The following is a 26570-nucleotide window of genomic DNA, read 5'->3' as shown; positions in this document are numbered from 1 at the left end:
CTGGGCACGGTGGTGGGCACCTGTAATTTCAGCTACTTAGATGGCTGAAGCAGGGGAATCGCTTGAACCCAGGAGGCGGAGGTTGCACAAAATGTTCTATGTATACTTGTAACTAAAATATTTTTTTCACTTAGCCAGTTCAGAAGATCTGAATTTTAAGTCTCTTTAAATAGAAATTGGTTGGCCTTGAACATTAAGGCAAATAACCCAGGATATATGAAAAGGACAGATTCTGTTTTTGGTTGCTACTACGTAACTTCATAGGATTGGGAAGCCTGTCATGTAATGCCCCTAGTTCATTTTCATCTATTAAAATATGAGAAGCCAAAAGGAAAAGCCTCTATTAAAATTACTAACATCGCTCATTAACTGATAGCTATTTCCAAAATCTGTTTTTCAAAGCTGCTTCTCAGGAGAAATTTTATTAAATATTATTAATTTATTATAATAAAATTAAAATTTAATGTTACTTTTAAAACATCACAGTCTCAAACATCACATGATTTTATCAACCTATCCTTATTATACAAAGGTTAAATTACTCTTAAAAATGTAAAGTTTTATAGAACATTTAAATGCAAAATATATTAGGAAATGCCAAATTCTTATTTATGTCTCTATTTTTCATTTACTTTATACTTCTATAGTTTGAACAACACAATTCTGGTATGCTACGTACTGATATGTTGCTTTGTCTGTATATACGCAAACACAGAGAGAAAACCATAACACTAAGCTACGGAGAAAACAATGGATAAAGAACGGTCACCCCTGTTTTCAGGAGGACACAGGTATCAAGTTCGATAGTTGTTAAACGCATGGGGCCTGGAGTCAGACAACTTGGATACAAATCTTGGCTCTGTCACATTCAGCTGGACGAACTGGCGCAAACTGTGTAAACATCAGTCACCAGAATCTATCCAATGGAACTAATAAACACTAGTGAGTACTGTTATATGATTTCAATGAAATGATAAATCCCAGTCCTTACTACAGAGTAAGAATTGAAGAAATGTCATGTTTCATTTCAGATTCTAAAATGAGTAGCCTAGCGTTAGTAAAAGACAATTTATAAATTTTCTTGTAATTTACTTTTTAAAAATGTGTTTTCCCCATAATCATAGCCTTTATATATACAAACACTCCAGGAAAGAATGAATGGTCAAGGATGGTTTGATTACATTTGTGGCAAAAAACAATAATAATAATAACCAAAAAGACTTTTTAAACTGAGAAATAAATTAACTGTAAATTTGACTTGACAGGATTAAGATCATAGCTCCCTATAAAAAAGATCCAGTTTCTGCCATCTATTCTCATCATTCCTGAACTATAAATGGCATTGCGTCTTTGGATGTGCTATTTTTTTCCACCTGAAATGTTGTTATTTGCTCCATATTTTATTGCAATGTACATATTTATTTCTGCTACTAGATTGAAAAAATCTTTTACAGCAAGAACTTATTCATTTCCTCAAAGCCATGGAAGCAGGAAAAAACAACTATAAGGACTAAGAGCAGCCTTTTGAAAAGGCAGCTCCTATCAAGAAACATTTCTGCATATCTGCTGGCTAAACATCTAAATGAAGTTAGAAATTAAATATATATTTTTGTCTGATTTTTACTTACTACACAAATATAATGGATTTTTTCTTTTAACAAATCACCTATAATCCTGTCAGCTTGCCAAGTGAACTATTCTTATTTTTTTGTGTTTCCTCTTTGTTAAATGACATGTGTTTAATCTGCATACCCACCAGTGCTTACCTATATTCTCTTCAGGGGATCCTGTAGTGCTAAGCAGCAATGTTCCTATTTCATTATGTAGCCAAATTTTGGTCCATGGGCCAAATCCAGCCTTGCCATCAATTTTTGTACATAAAACATAAAAATGCATTGGAAAAAAGGAAAGCTCAGTGTTTAATAGCAGAGCTGAAGAACTGCAACAGTCTGCATGGTCCACAAAGCCTACCTGGCCTTTCGTGGAATAGTTTGCTAACCCTTGACCTAATCTATTACCATTCCCCATATTCGCTTTCCATCCTTCCTATTTGCTGAGAAAAACAGATGTAACCAGAAGATAACTTCCAAAGACTCTGTACACCGTATCTACCCGTTTCCTGCGTTTATATCCTTGTTCTGCTTTCTACCTTATTTTGTTGGATGAACTGTACTCACACTTAATTAAGGCCATGCAGCTACTTTTACAGAAGATGCCTTCCTCCCTTGCCTACTTAAGGATATTGTGCAGAAATGATCTCATCTGGCTCACATCTGTAATCCCAGAACTCTGGGAAGCAAGGTGGGTGGATCACCTGAGGTCAGGAGTTCGAGACCAGTCTGGCCAACATGGTGAAACCCCATCTCTACAAAAATACAAAAATTATTCAGGCGTTGGGTGGGCGGAGGCACCTGTAATCCCAGCTACTTGGGAGGTTGAGGTACAAGAATCACTTCAACCTGGGAAGCAGAAGGTTGCAGTAAGCCAAGATGGAATCTGAAAAGACTCCATCTCAAAAAACAAAGAAATGCTCTCATTTTACTCTTTTGGCTGCCTTTTTCTCTACTAGATTGCTCCCATCAAATAAAACTGCAATATCTTATATCTTAAAAAATTTAAAAACCCTCTCCTGCCACCATATCTTCCTCTCAGCCCCTTTACACTAATACGCCTCATGAGAGCAGTATATACACATCGTCTATATCTTTTCCATCCATTTTCTCTTTTTTTTGAGCCAGAGTCTTCCTCTGTCACCCAGGCTGGATTGCAGTAGTGCCATCTCCACTCACTGCAACTTCCACCTCCTCGGTTCAAGCAATTCTCCTGCCTCAGCCTCCCGAGTAGCTGGCATTAAAGGTGTTCATCACCACGCCCAGCTAATTTTTATATATTTTTTGAAACTTGGGTGTCACTGTGTTGCCCACGCTGGTCTTGAACTCCCGGCCTCAAGCAATCTGCCCACCTCGGCCTCCCAAAGTGCTGGGATTACAGGTGTGAGCCACTGTGCCCAGCCAGTTCCACCCATTTTTTCTTAATCTTACTCCAATCAGGCTTTCTTTCTCCTCCCTGACATTAAAATGGCTCTTATCAAGAACACTAATGTGCTTCCTGTAGCTAAATCCAGTGATCCATTCTTAGTCTTCATTAACCTGACATCAGCATCATTTGACACAATTAATCCTTCTCTCCTCTTCTAGGCTTCTAAGGACACCATTCACTATTGGCTGTCATCTTCCTTACTGGCAAAAGCAGTTTCCTTTACAACTGTCCTCATCTTCCCAACCTCTACACACTGGGCCCAAGAGTTCTGTTTTGGACACCTTCTCTCCTCCATCTGTCCTTACTCCTTAGATAATCTCATCCAGTCACAGGGCTTTAAACCCTACTTACATGTTAATAACTTTCAGTTTCATGTCTCTAGTTTAAACCTCTACAGTCCACATTCCTGTTGCCAGTTGTCTATCTGACATATCCAAGTGGATGTATAATAGGCATCTCACACTCAGCATGTTCAAAATGTGCTCACAAACCTGCTCCTTCTGCAGTCTCCCCATTCTCAGTTAGTGCAGCTCTAGTTTTCCAGGTTCTTAAAACCAAAACTTTGGAGTTACATCTTTGACTCTTACTCCCTTATCCCCAATATCCAAACCATCAACAAATCTTTCTTTAAAATGTATCCAGAATGTAATCTCCTTAGCACCTCCACCCTGGCCTAAGCCACTATTGTCTCTTGCTGAGACCGCTGTGACAGTACCCTGTTTTACCAGCTTCACCCCGTATCCCTGTCAATCTAAGTTTTTTCACAGAAGTCAAAGTAATCAAACAGATTATGTTCCAGCTCTACTCAAAACCCTCAAAAGGCTTCTCACTTACAGTAAAAGCTAAAACCCTTACAATAGCTCACGAGGCCCTGGGGAAATATACAACCTTCCCCTGAGCCCCCACCTCTATCTTCTTTCACCTCCTGCCACCTTTCTCCTTCACTTTGCTCTATCCACACTGGCTTCCTTAAAGTTCCTGGAATATGCCAACTATGCCACACGCTCTGGCCTGAGGGTTGGTGAGTTAGGTCTCATTCTCGAGACACTCTTCCCTTAGATATCCAGTAGGCTCGCTTCCTTTCTCCTTTAGATTTCAGCTCACAAGTCATTTTGGGCAGTGAGGTTTTCTCTAACCTAAAATAGCCAACTGCCCACTCCCATCACCCAAATGTACCCCTGTGCTCCTTTAGCCTGCTTCATTTTCACTTGGCGCTTTTCATGTGACACACTATACGTATCTGTCTATATGCTGTCTGCCTCCTCCCATCAATACGTAAGCTCTGTGAGGACAGGAGTGTTGTCTGTTTGACTGACTGTTCTATCCCCGTGCCTCAACAATGCCTTACACGTAATAGTAGGTGCTCAACAGATAAATGAGTGACTGAAGCTTAAAGACAAATTAAATATAAGGTTGTCTATAAACTTAAATATAAAATAACTTTGAAGACTTATTTAAAAAATATTTTATGGTGGGATGGGAGAAAAAAAGAAAAAAAATTTTTAGTATTTCACAAATTTTCTGTTTAACTTTCACAAATTTTCAGTTAATATCAGCATTGATCCTTACCTGAAGTCTCTATGTAGTAATGGGTAATTGCCTTCCAGTGATAAACAAAATCTTCTTGTAAAGGAAGAGAAGGTGCAAGCTACAAAAACACACAAAAAAAGACCACAACAATTAAGAAAATGGCATTGAAAGTTTCCCATAACTTATAAATCTATATTTATTTATTATAATGTAAAGGTAGCATAAAAATACAGGGTGCACTTTGTTTTTATATGTCAGATATCAAAGAGAAACAAAATAAGTCAAATCCAAGAATGTAAAAATGAGTTATCAAGAAAGAGGAAAAACGTATTTATCAACATTATTATTAAACTACAGTACTGGACTTTTTTTTCTCCCCTGACACTTGTTTAAAAGTAGGTTTCAGGCTGGGCACAGTGGCTCATGCCTGTAACCCCAACCTCTAGGAGGCCAAGGTAGATAAATCACTTGAGGTCAACAGCTCGAGACCAGCCAGGCCAAGATGGTGAAACCCCATCTGGGCATCTGCAATCCCAGCTACTGGGGAGGCTGAGGCAGGAAAATCGCTTAAACCTGGGAGGTGGAGGTTGCAGTGAGCCAAGATCATGCCACTGCACTCCAGCCTGAGTGACAGAACAAGACTCTGTCTCCAAAAAAAAAATTTTTTAAAGTACGTTTCAAAGGTATGTTAAATGAAAACATACCAACATTCCGTTACTGACATATCAGTAAAATGAAATTACTAATAGCCAGGGATCTTTGTACCTAGGACTTTGAAATGCAAAACAGTAAAAAGCTGCTATGTAATTAGTTACACATTATCACTACTAAAACATATACCAAAGTCAACTTTGTAATCAGATTAAAACTGTCCCCTGCATTCAATGACATACAGATGTAAATCTTTTCAAGCTTGGATTAGGCAGTGCATATTTTTAGCAAAATAACTATATGAACAAGATATCAGCAATTTAAATTCCACAAAGTCAAAAATGCTCTACATTTTAGCTCTAAAACTTTCTTCAGAAGTTTTATGAACAAAATTATATCCCCTCAGCCATCTTACAGCAAACCTACTGGTATTTCGAATGTGTGTTAAATGGATAGAAAAAGATTTGCATACACCTCTGCATTTGTTTTCCTTAAAGAGTGAAAGAGAGTGAGAGCTCCCCTAGTCCCAGTATTGTCAGAGGCCTTTGAACCAGAGCGACTCCATCTTGCACAGGAGCTGGGTAAAATGAGGCTAAGACTTGCTGGGCTGCATTCCCACGAGATTAGGCATTCTTAGTCACAGGATGAGACTGCAGGTCACAGGTCTGATATCATAAGATACAGGTCGTAAAGACCCTGCTGATAAACAGCATTAGGTAAAGAAGCCAGCCAAAACCCACCAAAACCAAGAATGTCACAAAAGTGACCTCGGCTGTTCTTACTGCTTATTATACACTAATTATAATGCACTAGCATGCTAAAAACCTCTCCCACTAGTGCCAGGACAGCCTTCAAATGCCATGGCAATGTCAAAAAGATAGCCTAAAAAGCGGAGGAACCCTCAGTGCCAAGAATGGCCCACCCCTTTCCCCAGAAAACTCATTAATAATCCATCCCTTGCTTAGTATATGATCAAGAAATAACTAGAAAAACAGGCAACTAGTAGCTCTTGGGGCTGCCATGGAGTACCCATTCTTTTGTTTCTTTACTTCTCCAGAGTCCATTTTCATATACTTCATCTAAACAGATGACCTCCAAGAGGTCATGTCACTCCTGCACTTCTACTGGTACCATTTTGATGTCTTGGTGTCCTCAGCCTCCACCTCAGAGCTGGCAACCCGGCCAAAACAATTTCTGAACTATTGTCCAGATTATAAATATTGGTCATAAACATCTTAAGTGTTTCAATCAAGAAGATGAAATGCATTTATGGAATAAAATAGACCCAAAAATATTTCACCAATCATCAATATCTTCCACTGTAAATAGTACTGGATTAAGAGAATAAAATATTCACCTTATTTAAAAAATAAAAATAAAAATAAAAAAGACCACAAGAAAGGAGTTAAAACCTTCAGGAGTACTTTAGCTTCAAGGAGAACATGGGGGGAAAAAATACTTATGGGAGATTGAGGGGAAAAAAGTTAGGAAGAAAATTAAGAATCAAAGCATTACCTTGGGAAAACAGTATCATCTTTCTGAAATTTTTAGATTGAAAAAATGTTTTAATCACCTATTTGTTTTTAGAATGTTCTCAAAATAAATAAAAACTTTTCCTAATTTTTTTGGACCTGACTTGTACCTTTATATAGTTAAGTACATTCACAAGTGGGACAAACCCAAATGAAATTTGTTGTTTCAGGAACTGTAGCTAGCTCCTTAAGTGTTAATGTTATGATGTGTTAATTTTTTCCAAGGCAATCTCTGGGGTATATGAGGAATTATAGCATCCTTTTTCCAGATTATTTCAGAAGTGGGATTTAACTGTATTTCAAGGGAATTGAAACTGTAATTCTCATCACTAGACAGCACTGCATTTGTGTCAGGCAGGACCTTGTTGTAGGTTACAGTGAAATTCAAAGCAGGATGGTGTTAGTTACTTTGTTACCTCCCTCCAAGAGTTAGATTTAAATAAGAAACCTATTTAAGTAGAAAGCTAAACAGTTCTAAATTGCTAATAACTTAGATTAGTAACAATCTTGTTCAAACATGAATAAATTTCCTTATGTAAAACTTTCTAGTAAACGTCCCGCTTTCATTACTAACTCTAACATGCAAATTACCTGTTTTATCATTGCATAAAAACGTTTATGCTCTGAGTTAAGAAAAAAACGTGTGAATCAGTACCAAGAGATTCCAATTTAACTTTTTACAACACAGAGAATTAAATTTCTAAAAATTCATGCAATGACTATCTCAACCCCAAAGTGACATGAACCTTAACTAGACTTTGCTTTCTCTAGAAAGCCTGGCCAGGCTCTTCCTGGGAGGGTGGAGTCCCCATATGTACCTTGATACCCTTTATCGGCTGGCTTGCTCTCTTTTATCCCTATCCCACTTTTGTCATTGTTTAATTATCCATCTCTTCCACTAGATTGTCAGCTCTATGAGGGTTCGGACTGTGTTATCTTTTTCATTACTCAATGTCTGGGTTCCAACTCAGGGATGACACAGAGTTAAGTATTTTATAATATATATTTAAGTGCATAAATGAGTAACACAGAAGTTACTGCCGTTTAATGAGTAGCTACGTGCCAGATGCAATACAGCAAATTTTGCACATACTGTATGGTCTTATACTCTCACAATAAACCTGTTTTGCTCAAACTCCAAAGACTCAAAATCAGTTAACTGACTTATCCAAGGAAACACTGCCTTTAACTGGAAGGCTGGACTGTGTCCAATATACCCACCACACAAAACCATCTAGATGGATAATTTGGATGAAAACTAATATTCTAAAAGCCACCTCTGCTTTTACTGTGTCTCATGTATCATCAACATTCCACTCCCAGATTTTTTTAAATGCTTCTTTCTGCCCCCAACTTTCCTAATGATCTTTCCCCATCTTTTCTGCCTCTCCAAAGTTTTGCTCACTTCCTCCCAGAAAGCCTTCTCTAACAACTCCAATCCTAAATGCTTGGTCCCTTTTCCTATAGAGTTCACTGGCTAAACCAATCATCCAAATGACAATAATGGTTGACATTTACAGAGCACTTACTATGTGACAGACACTGCAATAAGCACTTCATGTACATTATCTCATTTTAATCTTCACCACAATTCTATAATAGGTTTAATTATTTTCATTTATAATGAAGAAATGGAAATGTATACAAATCAAGCAACTTGTCCAAGTGTAGAGGGAAGGGAGAAAGGCAGGAATGGAACCTGATTCTCTGTGGCTCTATGGGTTAGATCACATTCTTAGGCATTCCTTATTCTATAATAACATGTATATTTGTTTGGTTTCCCATATGAGACTGTAAGCATTGTGACCAAGGACGCAAGTACACCTTGTTTCCCTCACATTGTGTCATGCTTTCTGGTGACTCAGAAGACATATGCCGAATGAGTGAAGGACTGAAGAGAGAGATCACTTGTTGGAAAAGAATATGCCTAAGAAAACATGAGATATATTTGATTTGTGGTTTGAATTTCCAGGGTACAGGAGATTTTTAAGGAATTACTAGTCTCAACAATTGCCACTAACTCTTAACTACAATTTGAAAATAAGACATTGCATTCACATTCTGAAAGATGACTTCCATTGAAGGAATTAGTTAAAATGATAAAACTCTTCCCTGACACTGACCTTTATCTTCTCTGGAAGAAATCTGCCCCCTAAGGAGGAACTGGTTGGAATTTAAGAGGACCATGCCCTTGGCACATTCCCTAGTGAGGACTAGGCTCTCAACAAATACTAACTGGTACTAAATGGAAAGTGTTTGATCTATCTTTTGAAGAAGTTGTGTTAAAACAATCCATTCTAACCCTGGAACTAACTACAAGAGAGGCCTGAATTCAGACTTGTGACATGTGGCAACTGGCTAAGTGAACAGATTCATTTCATAAGCCTCTTACTGGCCAATCATTTCTATACTGAGAGAAGACCGTCATTTCTAAAAAGGGAGGCAGGAGTTACATTACAGTTCTTGTTTTTGATCAAGACGGTGTGAATGACCAGGCTCAGTGGCTCACACCTGTAATCTCGGCACTTTGGGAGGCTGAGGTGAGTGGATCATGAGGTCAGAAGTTCAAGACCAGCCTGGCCAACATGGTGAAACCCCGTCACTACTAAAAATACAAAAATTAGCCGGGCGTGGTGGTGGGCGCTTAAAATCCTAGCTACTCTGGAGGCTGAGGCAGAGAATTGCTTGAACCCAGGAGGTGGAGGTTATAGTGAGCCAAGATCAAGCTACTGCACTCCAGCCTGGGCGACAGAATAAGACTCCATCTAAAAAAAAAAAAGTGAGAATTTCTCTTATATCAGCTTAATAACACATTTTCAAATGCTAATTTTGGAAAATAGCCTTATTTTTTATCTTGTAAGTAGTTACCAGGGAGTGAGGAGAAACCATTAATTAAACAATAAGAAAAGCTCTTATGTTTAAACCTCATTTACATGAATACATCTATTCAAGGTTAAAAAACCATTTGGGCCAGGCATGATGGCTCCATTCCTATAATCCCAACACTTTAAGAGATGAAGGTGGAAGGATCACTCAAGCCCAAAAATGTAAGACCAATCTGGGCAACATTGTAGACCCAGAGTCTACAATTTTTTTTTTTTTTTTTTTTTTTTAAATTGAGTGTGGTGGCACAGGTCTATAGTCCCAGCTACTCGAGAGGCTGAGGCAGGAAAATCGTTTGAGCCCTGGAGGTGGAGGCTGCAGTCAGCTATGATCACACCCACCGCTGTACTCTAGCCGGGGTGACAGAGACCCTGTCTCGAAAAATAAACAAATAGTTAAATTAAAAACCCATTTGAAGGCTCATCCAACTGAGTAAGGAAACCTGGAAAGTAATCATACGAAAATGGTTAAGAAAGTATTGCTCCACAGACTCATCCAACAAAATAATGAAAAAAGGCCATGTCAGTATCCAGGTATTTTCTGTCTCTGTATAATCCTGATAATTATGTTAATTGGAATACTGCATCAGGAAATGCTAATTGGGTGTACAAATGAACAGGAACACACAGAAGAGCTAATGAAATGAACTGAGGAATGGTAAGATTGCTTCAGAGAGGAAAATATCAAGCAAATTAATAAACAGAACTGAATAACTGGAAACTCATCTTGGGCAATAAAAAAAGTTCTTCAAATACCACAAGTATGGCTTATTCATCATTGCATATGAGTTCATGACCAAGAGAGAATGTTAAAAGGGGGACTAAACGGTTAGTACAGTATATCAAACATTTTTCACGAGATTTAGCCTCCTATCAAGATAAATTGGGTGGTGCCACGGATGAAAACATTAGGTCTGAGCAAATGAAAACATTACATTTCTATATGCAATGCATTAATTCCAGGACCAGCCGAATACAAGTTAACTTTTTCTAACTAACCTCAGCAAAGTAGGCTAAGGATATTACAGAGCAGGAGCCAGATAATTTGGCAGATGCTAATATATACAATTATAAAAAGATAATGAGGACAAGAAAACACAGAACTCTGGATAAAAATGGGCCTTTACTAGGAGAGCGGGAAAGTCATCTTGCTTTTTGTAAGTACTTATTTCTGTAAACACCAGCTTGATGGGTAAAGGATGTAATCTATGGGGGACTAGTTCCAGGACCTCTCTTTCCACCCCTAAAATCTGAGGATGCTCAAGTCCCTCTTATAAAATGGCATAGTATTTGCATATAACCTATGCATACGTGTATACTTTAAATCATCTCTAGATTGCTTATAATACCTAATACAATACCTACACATCACTTTATTCACATGGATTCAAGGTAGTACTGGAATGTGACAAATTCAAGTTTTGCTTTTTGGAACTCTGTAGAATTTTTTCTCCCGTGAATATTTTTTACCTGAGTTTGGTGTGTCAGATGCAGAGCCTACGGATAAGATGGCTGACTGTAATGTAGTAAATTTTGATTCCCAAGTATCTCATTTAGTGTTCCCAAGTATCTCATACATTTAATGTTAAAAATAAAATGATTCAGGCCCGGTATGGTGGCTCATGCCTATAATCCCAGCACTCTGAGAGGCCAAGGCAGATGGATCACTTGAAGTCAGAAGTTCAAGACCAGCCTGGCCAACATGGTGAAACCCCATCTCTACTAAAAAAAAAAAAAAAAAAAAAAAAATTGCTGGGTGCGGTGGTGTGTGCCTGTAATCCCAGCTACTACAGAAGGTGAGGCAGGAGAATCACTTGAACCCAGGAGGCAGAGGTTGCAGTGAGCCAAGATCACACGAGTGCACTCCAACCTGGGCAACAGAATGAGATTGGATCTCAAAAATAAATAAATAAATAAATTCTTGGCATAAATGTTTTAATAAATTGCAGTTAAATTATTTTAACAAAAGTGCTTTGGAGTGTGTGCATCAGCAAGAAGAAACTAAAAGTTGTCCTGAGGTCTACAACTGTCACTTCCCTCTGTGTAATAATGCTCTACATTCATGAAACACTGTTTTTTGTTTTTTTGTTTGATGTTTGCCCAAGAGCTTGTCTTAGAGCTAAATTTTTTTTAACACTTCTCATGTATCACTTAAATAACAATTGTACTAAAGTTCGTTTTCATTACTGAAATCAAAACCTCCATTTTACATTTACCTGCCCATAAAAATTATTCTGTTGTATCTGAAATTTTTTAAAGTATAGATTTTAAAGTGCCCTATCACATAATATGAACATAGGAAGAGAATGCCACGTTAAAAATGAGCAAAGTAATTGTTCCTGCACGGAATGCATTTTTCAGTTTGGGCAGTTCTCCCAGAATAAAGTAAACAGCTAAAGTAAAGCAATCAGCACCCTTACTAGAACAGCAGCAAGGCATTTTCTTTTTAGTTTCTTTTCGCTGATTAGTCTATCAGGATACTTGAATACTGTCTCTCTATGCTGGTGTCTAAAACCCTCAAAGGAGAATACAATTGCAGGATCGCGAAGAGTGTCCAGGAAGAGGATGAGACAGGAAAGGAAGCAGATGGTCTCTGGTCCCTGAGCTTGGAAGCTGCCGAAAGCAAACTCGATTGGACCCTCCAAACCCTATTTCAGATCAATCCATAAGGTTCAGCTGAGTTCGGCCTCTGGGCCCGAGAAGGCCAAAGCCGGCAACCCGAGGGCTGGTCGGCTGCTCCCTCGCCAGGGTCGCCCCACAGCGAGATCACGCCTGTCCCACCCCTGCCCCCCAAAACCAAACAGATCCCAAGCCCAAGCGAGGCTTGCTCTTTTCTTTTGTCTTGCTCAACGCTGACCACTTTTTTTCCGGAGAAGGTTAACGGTTAAGGGAGCCCGGGGAGCTCCCTGCGACCCCGCCAGGTGCTCCCCGAACCCCCGTCTCCCATCAGAGGAATGAGGAGACCACCGAGCAGGGCCAGGCGGCCGGGTCCTCCCCGGCACCCCCGCCCCGGCTCCCGGAGGAAGGCAGGGACTGAGGGGGCGCCCGCGCAGAGCCAGGCCCGAGGCCCCGGGCGCCTCCACGAGCCGGCGGCCACCCGGAGCGCCCGCCTGGGGCCTCCCCCCACCCGGGGCCAGGGCCGCCGAGGGCCGGGCCGAGGCCGCCCGGCTGTCTCCGAGAGCGGCGGGGAGCGTAGGCCGCCGCCCTCCACGGCCTGCAGCGCGCCCGCAGCCCGCGGCCTTACCGCCTCCACGGCGTGCTGCAGGATGGAGGTGAACTTGGAGAACATCCTGTCCCGGGACTGCAGCAGCCTCTCCCGGGACGACCTGGAGAGCTCCTCGATCCGCCGCCGCCGCCCCTGCTGCGGCTGCCGGGGCCGCTCCAGAGTGAAGGCCGGTGCGGGGCGGGGAGGACGAGCCGAGGACCGAGACAGGGCCCGGCCCTGCCGCTTCAGGTGTGCGCGGGCGGCCGGGCGGCTCCGGAGGGCGCCGGGACGCGGCGGGCGGCGGGGAGGGCGTTCGGCGCGGACTCGAGGCCCCGGGAAGCTCCGGCGGCGGCTCTATTTGGGACACGGTGGCAGCCCGGCTCGGGTTCCTTCCGCCCGCTCTGCCCGCCGCGGCCGGCAGGGGGCGCCGCCGCGGCCCGGGGAGGCCCGGCCAGGCCTGCCCTGCGGCGAGGCGGCCAGACGCCGCGGGGGCGGGGCGGGGCGCGCGGAGACCTCGGCCTCGCCTGGGGCGGGAGGCGGCCGGGGGGCAGCCGCCGCCCTCTCCCGGCTTTCTCTGGGAGAGGGCGCCTGGGACACCGCTTTCTGACGTTTTTACAGCTCAGGGGCTCTTAAGACTCTGTTTCTCCAGTGGCAGTTAACAGGCTGACTTTGTCGGGACACGCAGCCGCCCGTATGTGCGTGTAGTAAGGACCGATTTGGAAGACTCGTAAGAGAACACAGCGTTCCTTAAGCAAACACGGGCGATGGATTTAAATGCTCGGAATTAGCACAAGTCAACGACTGCAGGTGAAATGGCTTTGCTAACCGTGAAACACATTATTATTCAACATGAAAACAGGAAGTCCCCCATGAGCACGTGGTAAGACGGTTGGCTCAGTTTAAATAACCCATTCTAGTATTTGTATATGTTTATAATATATAAATGTATTTGTGACTTGGTTGATAGGTGTAGTGATTCAGTACAGCATTTTCTATTCAGTTATCAGATGATACCTGAAAACATTAATGAGGGAAAGAATCTAAAAGAAATCTACTAAATTCCTAAGGCAGATAAATAGAGGTACAAGGTAAGCACTTGGGTGGAGGCTGCTTAAAATACCACCCGACAGTGTATTAGTCAAGCCTTGAAGAAGAATTCAGGCTGGTAAAGTTTAAGTTGAGTTAATACAAATTATGAAAATATTTGTATCCTGAAGAAATTTGTTTTATGCCGGTGTTGGCGTTTTACCAAAAGGATCATTAAGATGAGGTGGGGAGTGAGTTTTGCACAACCAATGATGAAAATAGAGACCTGGGCCAGGCGCGTTGGCTCAAGCCTGTAATCCCAGCACTTTGGGAGGCCGAGGCGGGCAAATCACTTGAGACCAGGAGTTCGAGACCAGCCTGGTCAACGTGGTGAAACCCCCATCTCTACTAAAAATACTAAATAAATAAATAAATAATTAGCCAGGCGTTGTGGTGCATGCTTGTAATCCCAGCTACTTGGGAGGCTGAGACAGGAGAATCCTTGAACCCGGGAGGCGGAGGTTGCAGTGAGCGGATGTTGCACCATTGTGCTGCAGCCTGGTGACAAGAGCGAAACTCCGTCTCAAAAAAAAAAAATAAATAAAATAAATATATATATATATATATATATATATACATATATACATATATTCACACACATATGTATATATGTACACATACATATATGTATATATACATATACTCTTATACACACTCATATATAGATATATAGATGTGTGTATGTATATATATGTATATATATCTGTAGTTGATTTCTGTGACAGAAAAAAAGCAGAAAATGTAGCTGCCATATGGAGTGGTGGTAACTGGCCAGGCTGTGGGCCTGGGTAGCCTAAGTCCCAGCTCTGCCACCCACGGTGGAAAGTTACTTAACTTCTTTGTGTTTTAATGTGCTTATGTGTAAAAATGGGAGAACAGTACCTGCCTCCTGAGGTTTTGTGGAAATTAATATATGTAAAATACTTCAACAGTGCCCAGTCCCTAGTACAAGATACACAGGCACTTATAATTGTTCTGAGTTGTGGTAGTGGTATTTAGCAAAATAATAGGGCCAAAAATCAAGAATTAAGGAGGAGCTCTTAACTGGGCTTCTTGTCTCCCCGTTTTTGTGGTTTATATCCTTGCGGTGCTCCATGGCAGATGAATATGACCTGAATTTTCTGTGTACTACCCTGGAAAGCTGGAGGCATCCTCTGTTGTTTCGTGCCCCTTACCAAATTCTGGCTAATCGTGTCTGCTTCAACCAAGAGCACGTAATGTGGCTTATTATTATTATATTCACACACAGTTTAAGATGGTTAGTCATGTTATTAACCATAATTATTTTTGTGATCTAATTATGCATTTATATGGCATTTTGTATTTCCATAATGCCTTACAACCACTAATTGTATGAGGAGGTCTTACTTAGAGTTGTGTGTATTTGATGATGTCTATCTTTGTATACTTATTATAAACACAATAAAATATGTTTTGCTCTAGATTAATATCAATATTTAGGATGGTGATTCATCTATCTGCTTTCTAGGTTTCAAGATACACAAGTTGGACTAGAATTGTAACTGAGTAGATATTCCTATTTCTGATGGTCATCCTAGAATGCCTGCTGTGACACTGACTTCATCAATTCGCCTAATACATGGGCAAGTTGGACCTACCCCCAAAGCCTGTGATTTGAGAGAACACAAGAAAACATTCCCCTAGCCTCCAAAACACTTAAGTATGGGTACCTGAAATTTCTCAGAATTTAATGTCTTTATCCTTTTGTAAGAAACTTTGTCCTTGTTAAAATGAAAATACTCTTAGGAGATAAAACACATTCAACTCTGTCATTTATTAGACCTTATGGGGAATACATTTGTTAAATCCTTTTCTAAAATGAAGTTTAATCAGTGAAGACACAGAAGAACCTAGAAAATTGGGACCCAGTTGGGAGGGAGTTGAGAAAGAGATAAAAATAAATCTCTCTTTTTTTAAAAAAAAAACTTTTTAATAATAGTCATTCTGACTGGTGTGAGATGGTATCTCACTGTGGTTTTTATTTGTATTTCTGTAATCAGTGAGATTGAGCCTTTTTTTTATATGCTTCTTGGCCACAAAAGTCTTCTTTTGAAAATTGTCTGTTCATGTCCTTTGTGCACTTTTTAATGGGGTTGTTTGTTTGTTTACTTTTTCTTTTCTTTTCTTTTTTTTTTTTTTTTTTTTGAGGCAGAGTCTCACTCTGTCACCCAGGCTGGAGTTCAGTGGTGTGATCTCAGCTCACTGCAACCTCGGCATACTGAGTTAAAGCCATTCTTCTGCCTCAGCCTCCCAAGTAGCTGGGACTATATGTGTGTGCCACCAGGCCAGCTAACTCTTGGTATTTTTAGTAGAGACAGGGTTTCACCATGTTAGGATGGTCTCGATCTCCTGACCTTGTGATCCACCTACCTTGGCCTCCCAAAGTGCTGGGATTATAGGCATGAGCCACAGTGCTTGGCCTGTTTTTTTTCTTATAAATTTGTTTAAATTCCTTATAGATACTGGGATATTAGACCTTTGTTATGTGCATAGTTTGCAAATATTTTCTCCCATTCTGTAGGTTGTCTGTTTACTCTGTACAACAAACCCCATGACATGAGTTTTACCTGTATAACAAACCTGTACATGTATCCCTGACCCTAAAATAAAAGTTTAAAAAAGAAAAAAGGGAAATAGACTTAGATGATACCTGCTTCCAAGTTTGACAGACTTCTGGAATTTGTGAGTTGAACACATGAATTGTTAGCAACATTCCCTCCTCAAATCCCACTAAAATGACAATAAAGGGATTTTCCAAAGCTTATGCCCCAAAGGATAAATTAGGAGAGGGAAGAACAACAACAGCATTTTCAGAATTAGAAAGTAGCCATAAAATAGGTTAACTCTGACGTGACTGACCTAAGAAAACTGAATCCTAAGCCAGCAATGAAAGAAGCCAGGAATCAAAAGTCATCCCTTGGAGGCTTTGTTCCAGGACCTCCCAAGGGTACCAAAACCTGAGGATGCTTAAGTCCCTAATGTAAAATGGTAAATAATTGTTATACTTTGTTGTTTAGGGAATAATAACAAGAAAAAAAAACCCGTACATGTTCAGTACAGATACAATTTTTTCCCCAAATATTTTCGAAAGTGTTGAAAGATGTTGCCTTTGTGGAACAGGAAATTGGGAGTTTGGGAGGAAGGACAGAAGCTTTCATAACACACCTTGTAAAACCTCTTAAGTCGGTGCTGGTGTAACACAAACTTTGTTTGGCAAGGGGAGAAACTAGGAGCAGGAAACCATTTTTGATGCCTTTGTATAAGTTAAGACAAGGTATTGTAAGGGTTCATCCATGTAGGAATAGGAAGGAGATGGTAGATGTAATAGATGAGATCTGATCAACCAAATTTTCCAAGTGATAAAAGGAGTGAGTTGGTGAAGTAAAAGATGTTGCCGGAGTTTCTAGCTTGGAAGAAGTTAGTTGAAGATGCCGTTAATTGAAATAGGGACCATGGAGATGTAGAAAGATGTTGAGATGGATTTTTTAATATGTTAGAATTTGATTGTCTACTCTACAATTACATCTATGTGGAGACATGTAGTATGAGGTGATGAGTTTGAATTAGGAAGCAAAGAGAGAGATCTGGTCTGGTAATAAAGATTGGAGGATCATCTCTTAAACATGGTAATGGAGATATAAGAAAAAATGAGGTAGTTCAGTGAGATGGTGTAGTTAAAGGAAAAAGACAGAATGGATGCAAACTTGAGGACCCTTTGCATTTAAAGAGTAGGAAATGGAAGAAGAGCTCGTTTAGAAACAGCAGCCAGAGGTAGGAAAAGAAGTTCAGGCTGGGCCCGGTGGCTCACACCTGTAATCCCAGCACTTTGGGAGGCTGAGGCAGGTGGATCACTTGAGGTCGGTAGTTCGAGATCAGTCTGACCAACATGGAGAAACCCCATCTCTACTAAAAATACAAAATTAGCTGGGTGTGGTAGTAGATGCCTGTAATCCCAGCTACTCAGGAGGCTGAGGCAGGAGAATCACTTGAACCTGGGAGTGGAGGTTGCGGTGAGCCGAGATCACGCCACTGCACTCCAGCCTGGACAGCAAGAGCGAAACTCTATCTCAAAAAAAAAAAAAAAGAAAAGAAAAGAAAAAAAGATGTTCAGGGAGAAGTCAGTTTCAAAAATTGAGAGACTGGTTCAACTTATGATGGTAAATTAGCTCAGTTCTGCAGTTGCCACAGAAACAAAAGGGAAGTTGATGGATCTCAGACCTTTCATAAAAATTGTGAAAACCCTGGTGTGTCCAGTGTCATATTTTCTTGGTGCATTCTGATTGCAGCTGCAGTGGGCAGTTCCTGCATGTTCAGACCCACCTCATGGTGACAGTGTCTCACCTCAATCCCATGCTCCCTTTGTGGAATTTTTGCCCCTGGAAATTCTCTTTGTAGACAAGCCTGCTCTTTCCAAAAGCACAACGAGGAAGAGTTAGCACTGTAGGAGCAATCCTTAGCCAATAAGGGATGGAATCTGATGGGTAAATACTGTAGTGCCCGGTCTATCTGGTGGATAATTGTGGAAAGCAATTTTAGAAAGTCTTCAGGAGGTCCTGTGGGATCAAGTACCCAGTGACTACAGTGGTGACTTCCAATGCTTTTCCTCCTTCCCTCTCATTCTCCTTACTTCCTCACTCTGTGATCTGAAATGAACTACCTACAGTTAAGTCTTTGTCTTAGGCTCCACTTTTGAGAAAACCCACTATGTATGGCTGTTGGAGTAGGAGAAACTTAGAGGGAAAGGCTAAGTGCCACAGATTGGATATAGGCTAAGGGAGATATACCTGCACTGTCCCCTGCCTCCACCACAGGCTAGGAATTTACAATAAAGGAAGCATCTCCTAAAAATGAGCAGTGCTGCATATCAGAAAAATCCCAAATAACAGTGGCTTACGGAAGTTTCTTTTTCAAGTAAAAGAAGTTTGCCTTGTAAGTAGTCATGACTATAGCATGATGAATCCATGAGGTCATCATGGAGCCACACTCTTAGCTTTATTCACCACGGTCCAGTACTGTAGTACTCAGGATCACTTCATGGTTCAATAAAGGTGCTGGAGCTCTAGTTAGCAATTTTAGGGCAGTCACAGGAGGAAGGAGAGGAAAGAGGAATTACCTCGTTCCTTTGAACAAATCCATGCTGAAAGTTCTACACTTCTGCTTACATTTCATTGGTCAGAACTTATGTAATCATACACCATGTTTAAAAATGAAAGCTGAGAAATGAAATGTTTAATTCTATGTAACCATCAGAAAAATTAAAAATACAAAGTATAGGCCGGGCGCGGTGGCTCAAGCCTGTAATCCCAGCACTTTGGGAGGCCGAGGCGGGTGGATCACAAGGTCAAGAGATCGAGACCAGCCTGGTCAACATGGTGAAACCCCGTCTCTACTAAAAATACTAAAAATTAGCTGGGCATGGTGGCACGTGCCTGTAATCCCAGCTACTCAGGAGGCTGAGGCAGGAGAATTGCCTGAACCCAGGAGGCGGAGGTTGCGGTGAGCCGAGATCGCGCCATTGCACTCCAGCCTGGGTAACAAGAGCGAAACTCCGCCTCAAAAAAAAAAAAAAGTATAATTTTGAAGTTTATTAAAAAAGTTTTTGCTCAATTCAATGGACTGTAATAAGAATTTAAAAATACTAAAAAAATAAAAAATAAGAAGCCTAAGGCTAGGTGTGGTGGCTCACACTTGTAATCCCAGCACTTTGGGAGGCCGAGGCAGCAGGATCACTTGAGCCCAGGAGTTCAAGACCAGGATGGGAAACATAGTGAGACCCCATCTCTATTTTTTTTAAAAAAAAAGAAGCCTGAAAAATAAACACAAAATAGGTCTTTCTATTATAATAAATGCAAATGAGTTTAACTCACCAATTAAAAGGCAGAGATACAAACACTGGATTTTTAAAATAACATGATATTTTCTGGAAGAGACATTTAAAAGAGAAGAGAAAGGCTGAAATCAATCAATCAAAAAAATATACCACAGAAATATAATCAAAGAAAAACCAGAATAGGCCAGGCATGGTGGCTCACACCTATAATCCAAGCACTTTGGAGGCCAAGGTGGGTGGATCACCTGAGGTTGGGGGTTCAAGACCAGCCTGACCAACATGGTGAAACCTCGTCTTAAAAAAAAAAAAAGAAAATCCAGAATAACAATTACATCAGACAAAATAGATTCAAAGATGCAAAACATACAAGTGACAAAGACAGATATAGCCTACTAGTAAAATAATAATAGATCAAGAAGATGTAACATTTATGGTCATAAACATGCTTACTAATATAAATGCTAAATTTATAAAACAATAACTGACAACTGCAGAGAGGAATAGATGAATAAACTATTATATTTGAAGATTCTAATTCACTCCTCGTATAATCAGAGAGATCAAACTCAAAAAATAAGCAAAGATGTAGGTTATTTGAATAACACGAGTAATAAACTCAAAGTAGATGTTATGGAGAAATTTATACACATCAAAGTAATCACATTTACAAGCATATGTGAAACATTTTTACAAAGTTTGATTATGTGTCAAGCCACAAAGGAAACCTAAGGAAATTCTAAAAACATTCATTTTTTCACCAAATTAATTGAGCAAAACATACAGACACACACACAAATGGAAGTTTTATCCTAGTGGGAAAAATCAATAACAAACACAAAATTGTATGTAGTGATAAATGCTGTGAAGAGAATAGAATAAGGAGATAGAATATGATTTGGGGAAGTGTTATTTTAAATTAGGTGGCTGGATAACTCTTCTCTGAAGAGGTGCTATCTGAATGAAGCAAGGACATTAGCTGTGTGCATAGGAAAGAGAGGAGCATCTCTGGCAGAGAGGAGCAAGTGCAAATGTCTTAAGATGGGAAAGAGTTTGGCGTGTCTCAGGAAGGCCAGTGCGGCTGGAGCAGATGAGTGATTGAGGAGAAAAATACAGTTGAATATACACGTAAAGAGGAAGCCATGCCAGATCATGTAGAGCAGTTCACTCTCAACGCTATCCAAAAGTCCCCTTTTCTTAATATAAAAATATTGATGGAAGTATAACAAGATACACAGATTCATATGTGTACAGCTTAATGAATTTTCACAAAGTGAACCATCTGGGCACTCACCACCCAGATCAAGAAAGAGAGGATACCACAACCTTAGAAGGCTCTTTGTGCCCCTTCCTGGTCAGTTACCCTTGCTATGGGTTACCACTATTCTGACCTCTTTATTTTTTTTCTTTCTTTCTTTATTATTATTATTATTATTTTGTATTTTAGTAGAGATGGGGTTTCACCATGTTGGCCAGGCTGCTCTCAAACTCCTGACCTCAGGTGACCCTCCCACTTTGGCCTCCCAAAGTGTTGGGATTACAGGTAGGTGTGAGCCATCATGCCCAGCCTATTTTTCATTTTTAAATTGTATTATTTTTTCTCTTTTGTGTCACATCTCACCTGGATAGTCTGACTTCTAGCACCATAGATTAGTTTGCCTCATTCATTTATTTCATTATTAAGATTATTATTACCACTTATTTTTATTTAGTTTTTTGAGGTGGAGTCTCACTCTGTTGCCAGGCTGGGGTGCAATGGTGTGATCTCAGCTCACTGCAACCCCCACCTCCTGGGTTCAAGCAGTTCTCCTGCCTCAGCCTCCCGAGTAGCTGGGACTACAGGTGTGTACCACCAGGCCCACCCACCTAATTTTTGTACTTTTAATAGAAATGGGTTTTCACCATGTTGGCCAGGATGGTCTCGATCTCCTGACCTCCTGATCCACCTGCCTTGGCCACCCAAAGTGCTGGGATTACAGGCAGGAGCCATCACGCCCAGCCTATTATTATTATTTGATGAGACAAATTCTCACTCTGTCGCCCAGGTTGAAGGGCAGTGGCATGATCTTGGCTCACTGCAACCTCTGCCTCCCAGGGTCAAGCAATTCTCACACCTCAGCCTCTCTAGTAGCTGGGATTAAAGGCATGCACCACCATGCCTGGCTAATTTTTGTATTTTCAGTAAAGACGGGGGTTTGCCATATTGGCCAGGCTGGTCTTGAACTCCTGGCCTCAAGTAATCCTCCTGCCTCGTCCTCCCAAAGTGCAGGGATTACAGGTGTGAGCCACCACACCCAGCCTCATTTTGAACTTTATATAAATGGAATCATATGGTATGTATTTTGCCATTGTTGGAGGCAATGTGCTCAGAATCAAGTTTGTTAATATTATGGTTCTGATCTTCAGTATCCTTAATGATTATTTGTCTGCATATTCTATCAGCTTTTGAGATATGTGACTGGCTCCCACTCTGGTGGAGCCACTATTGTGACTTTTTATACTTTTAGTTATGCCAATTTTTGCTTTATATATTAATATTTTAAAGCTATGTTATGCATATTTTCAGATTTTGACTTTTGGTCCCTTCCTGGTGGATTGACCTCTTTATCCTTATGTATGTCCCTTTTATGGTAACAGTGCAATTCAGGCATTTCTCCTAATGGCTTGGGTCAAAGAAACCACCACCTGCTGAGGTACTTGCTGACAGCAAAAGGGTGTGGAATGAGTGGAAGAAGGTGGTATATACCATGTGGTATATGACCACGTGACCAGTTGTAGAAACGAGAGCTAATGCAGTTGTGAAATGCATTAAGGCTAGACCATAGTTTTTACATGTGGTAGAGTAGTTGTCATTGTATTTTTTTTTTAAATTTGTTTTCTTCCCACTCTTATTTCCCTATCTTCTCAGTATTTAAACTACGGTATATCAAAGGGAGAGTATGAATTAGCTCAAAGAACACCCAAAGACAAAAAGAGAGATTTTATAGCCTCTTTGGAAAAATAATTGGTATATTGTTAATTGTGCACAAGATAGTTGTACTCTGTTGAGTAGAAGTCTAAATTTTGTATTGTCTTCTTATGGAAATTGTGATTTAAAGTGATATGTGCCAAGATGACAAAAGGTGGATTGTGGAGGTTTTGTAATGTGTTGTTCTGGTTAGGCTGAACTACATTTCCCATAATTCCCTTCCCTATGTTTCCAGTTAAGGATGTGCCCAAGAGACATATTTGTCTGAGATTTGGAGGACAGAGTGGAGGAGCAGCTATATCAAGAGTATTGATTTTCTGTGCTCAGAGGCTGGGGAAGGGTCTCCAGGTGCTTTTGTGGCCCAGGCACATTGTTATTTTAGCTGCTGGCTTCTCTCCTTGGTATGAGGCAGCAACCAGGCTGCAGCTGTTCTGTCTTTCCCTGAGTCTTCCCTCAGTTTCACTGACTCCTCATCTGACTGTGTATCCTCATCCAGATGTGTGTTTTTCTCGATGACAAAGGGCACCAACTTCTCCTGCAGGATACCCACATCATGAATTTGGAGAAGTGGGACAGAGCCTGACATGGGTACCAGTCAATGTTCATGGGTTCCATCTTGTCCTTGTTGCTTTACACCCCCTGACAGCCTTCTTCCCAACTGCCTGCCCTGCAGACTTAGATATGAAGACAACTCTTCTAGACTTTATCAGCTCCCATTACTGCATAAGGTCAAATCCCAGTAATAAATCCATATACGCAATGTGCGTGTGTGGTCCTAGTGATTCTTAATTCCTAATTGAATATTGAATAATATAGACCTATACAAAATGGTGAAATTGTATTTAGGGAAATGTGATTTTTCCTTCCATTATTTCTTCCGTTTTTTTCCACTCATACCCTATAAAACCAGCATCATAGGTTTTGGCAGTTATGTTTAACTCTTCTAAAATACAACTTGAGAAGATTTAGAATACTTCATTTTATTACCCTGAAATGCATCAGGGCTAGAGCATAGTTTTTACATGTGGTAGAGTAGTTGTCATTGTGTTTTATTGTTATTTTCTTTTCAAATGGATTTGAATCATTCATTGTATTTTATCCTGAAACTATGTTGACGGTGATAAGAATTTTTAGGTCCCAATATTGGGTAGCTTAATGAGAACAGTTTTGAACTGCCATTGTTGCAGGAAGTGCCTTGACAGACATGGACTATGAAAGTGAAATCTACACTGTGAACTTTCAAATTGATGCTGAGACTGTTTAAGGAGCCATGGTACAGATAAGAGGAGTAGTAGGTCTGCTACTAGCAGCACTGACCCTAATTGCGAAACTGACCTTCTTGAGAAAGTTCCCTTTTAAAGTGAGGACTTCAATTTGTAGTTTGGAGCTATTAAGCAGTTATCTGTCAGGTAATAATCTAGGTTCTGCATATGGCTTAATAAACAAAGGGGTTTGACTTTTTCATCTTGTAATGGTCAAGAAGTCAAGCAGTTCCTAAGCAGCAGGGTGGTGGGAGGCTGTTAGGTTTGCTTGTCACACTTCCATAGATTTGGCTGGGAAGGAAACAAGTCCGAGGGGGATTTAGAAACTTTATTAGGGGGAATTAGAAACTTTATTACTTGGGTCACAGCAGGAGTATGAGCTTTGCTCTGGATTGCATGTGTCGCCCACAAGTTCATGTGTTGCAAACTTAATCCCCAATGCAACAGTGTTGGCAGGTGGAGCCCAGTAAGAGATTACTATGTCATGAGGGCTCTGTTCTCATGAATGGATTAACGTCATTGTTGCAGAAGTGGGTTATTATCAAAATGGGCTTATTATAAAAGAGAGTTCAGGCCAGATGCAGTGGCTCACGCATGTAATCCCAGCACTTTGGAGGCTGAGGTGGGTGGATCACTGAGGCCAGGAGTTTGAGACTAGCGTGACCAACATGGTGAAACCCCATCTCGCTAAAAATGCAAAAATTAGCTTGGCATGGTGGTGTGCACCCGTGGTTTCCCAGCTACTCAGGAGGCTGAGACAGGAGAATTGGTTGACCTGGGAGGCAGAGGTTGTAGTGAGCCAAGGTCATGCCACTGCACTCCAGCCTGGGTGACAGAGTGAGACTCTGTCTGAAAAAAACAAAAAACAAACAAAAGAAAAACAACAAAAAAGGAGTTGGAGTTCAGCCCTTTCTCTCACACTGTCATGCTCTCTTGCCCTCCCATCTTCTGCCATGGGATGATGCAGCAAGAAGGCCCTCACCACGTGCTATTACCTTGATATTGAACTTCCCAGCCTCCAGCACTATGAGAAATAAATTTCTTTTAAATCAATTACTCAGTCTGTGGTATTCTGTTATAGCAACACAAAACAGACTAAGACAGGCTTCATGTTTCCATTGGTTCCCTGTGCACTCAAGTACCATAGGGGTCAGTGTGGATCAACCTCAGGTAGATGCCACATACACAAGTTTGTGTCACAACTGAGAAACACTAAGGATAGGAATCTTCCAGTCTTAAAAGGGGGCTGCTTGCAAGCCTGCCCATCCTCCTCTCTGGAGAGAGACATTATCTTTAACATTCTGGATGTAAGCAAATCTTTCCTGAGGAGAGAGAAACTTTTCTATCCTGGAATGTCTCTGGTGTCTCTATCTCTACTATTCTGGTCAGGAAACACATCAGCCCTCTGACCTGGAAAGAGACACTATGCTACACACACATCCTTGTAAAGGTAGTTTCAGGGTAAGTTGAAATGCCATGGAGAATTGCCTGCCAAAAGTGATATCTGGTAAAGAATGTCTTGAGGGGACACTGGATCACTAATCTCACATTGTCTCCCTCAAGAGGAGGTTTCTTAGGGTGGCTTGAACTAATTTTTGCATAAGCTAGAATTGCAGGCACATATTGGAAGGCAAACTCCAGCACTTTATTTATTACTCTTTATATTTGTGCTCTGTGATTCTCATATCCTCTGGAGTCTGGGCCATTACCAAGGCATGGCTTGGAGTGGTCTTGGGAAGTTGCAGTCTTGCTAACCCTCCATGATCTGGCAACTGGTCTAGTAATTTTTTAAAATAGTTTTAAATTTTTGAAACAATTTAAAAATTACAATAGAGATGCAAATACAGTTCAAAACACCTGAACTATTTGAGGGTAAGCTGCTGACATGTCCATCACTCCTATGTACTTTAGTGTGTATTTCCTACAAACAAAAACATTCTTTGATGTAACCACAATGCAACTATATTAGTCTCCTGGGGCTGTCATAACAAATTAGCACAAACATGATGGCTTAAAACCACACAAATTTATTTTCTCATAGTCTGGAGCCAGAAATCTGAAATCAAGGTGTCAGCAGGGCTGTGCTTCCCCTAAGCCCCAACGCCCCAGGAGAGGATCTTTTCTTGCCTCTTCCAGCTTTTGGTAGCTCCAGGCGCTCCTTGGCTTGTGGCTTCATCGCTCTAATTTCTGTCCTGCTCTTCACATGGCATTCTCTTGTGTCTTCTCTGAGTGTCTCTCATAAGGACACTTGTTGGATTTACAGCTCACCTAGATAATCCAGAATGATCTCATCTCAAGATTCTTAAGTTAATTACATCAACAAAGATGCTTTTTTCAAATGCCCTCACATTCACATGTTTCAGGGATTAAGATGTAGACATCTTTTCGGGGGCCACAACCCACTACAATAACCAGAATCTGTATATTGAAACTAATATCAATGTTGAAATTGTTATCTGATCTGGGATACCCCACTTCAGATTTCACCAGTTATTTCAATACCTTTATAGTAAAAGGACCCAGTTCAGAATCCCATGGTATATGTAGCTGTCATGCCTCTTTGGCTT

The 26570-nt window shown here is 40.7% G+C and overlaps 2 protein-coding genes across 3 annotated transcripts in view; one reads left to right on the top strand and one right to left on the bottom strand.

Moving 5' to 3' along the window:
• The window catches only part of FHIP2A (FHF complex subunit HOOK interacting protein 2A), a 46407-nt gene extending 33160 nt beyond the window's left edge, over window positions 1-13247 (bottom strand). Inside the window, exons 1-2 of one of the 2 annotated variants that reach the window (XM_039465352.2) lie at window positions 12879-13247; window positions 4609-4687 (exon numbers count right to left, since the gene is read on the bottom strand). In XM_039465352.2, coding sequence (XP_039321286.1) covers window positions 4609-4687; window positions 12879-12923 — 124 coding nt within the window. In that variant the 5' untranslated portion in view covers window positions 12924-13247. Of the gene's footprint in view, window positions 1-1766; window positions 1858-4608; window positions 4689-12878 lie in introns of those variants that run through there. The other variant, XM_074382943.1, reaches the window with a different exon arrangement.
• A 134-nt stretch (window positions 13248-13381) lies between these two features.
• The window catches only part of ABLIM1 (actin binding LIM protein 1), a 403495-nt gene continuing 390306 nt past the window's right edge, over window positions 13382-26570 (top strand). The window contains exon 1 of the mRNA XM_074382929.1: window positions 13382-13719. The gene's annotated coding sequence lies outside the window, so the exon portion shown is untranslated. The remainder of the gene's footprint in view (window positions 13720-26570) is intronic.

This window comes from Saimiri boliviensis, chromosome 12 (assembly GCF_048565385.1).
Source record: "Saimiri boliviensis isolate mSaiBol1 chromosome 12, mSaiBol1.pri, whole genome shotgun sequence".
Taxonomy (NCBI): Eukaryota; Metazoa; Chordata; class Mammalia; order Primates; family Cebidae; genus Saimiri; species Saimiri boliviensis.
This window is presented reverse-complemented; position numbering and strand designations above follow the sequence as displayed.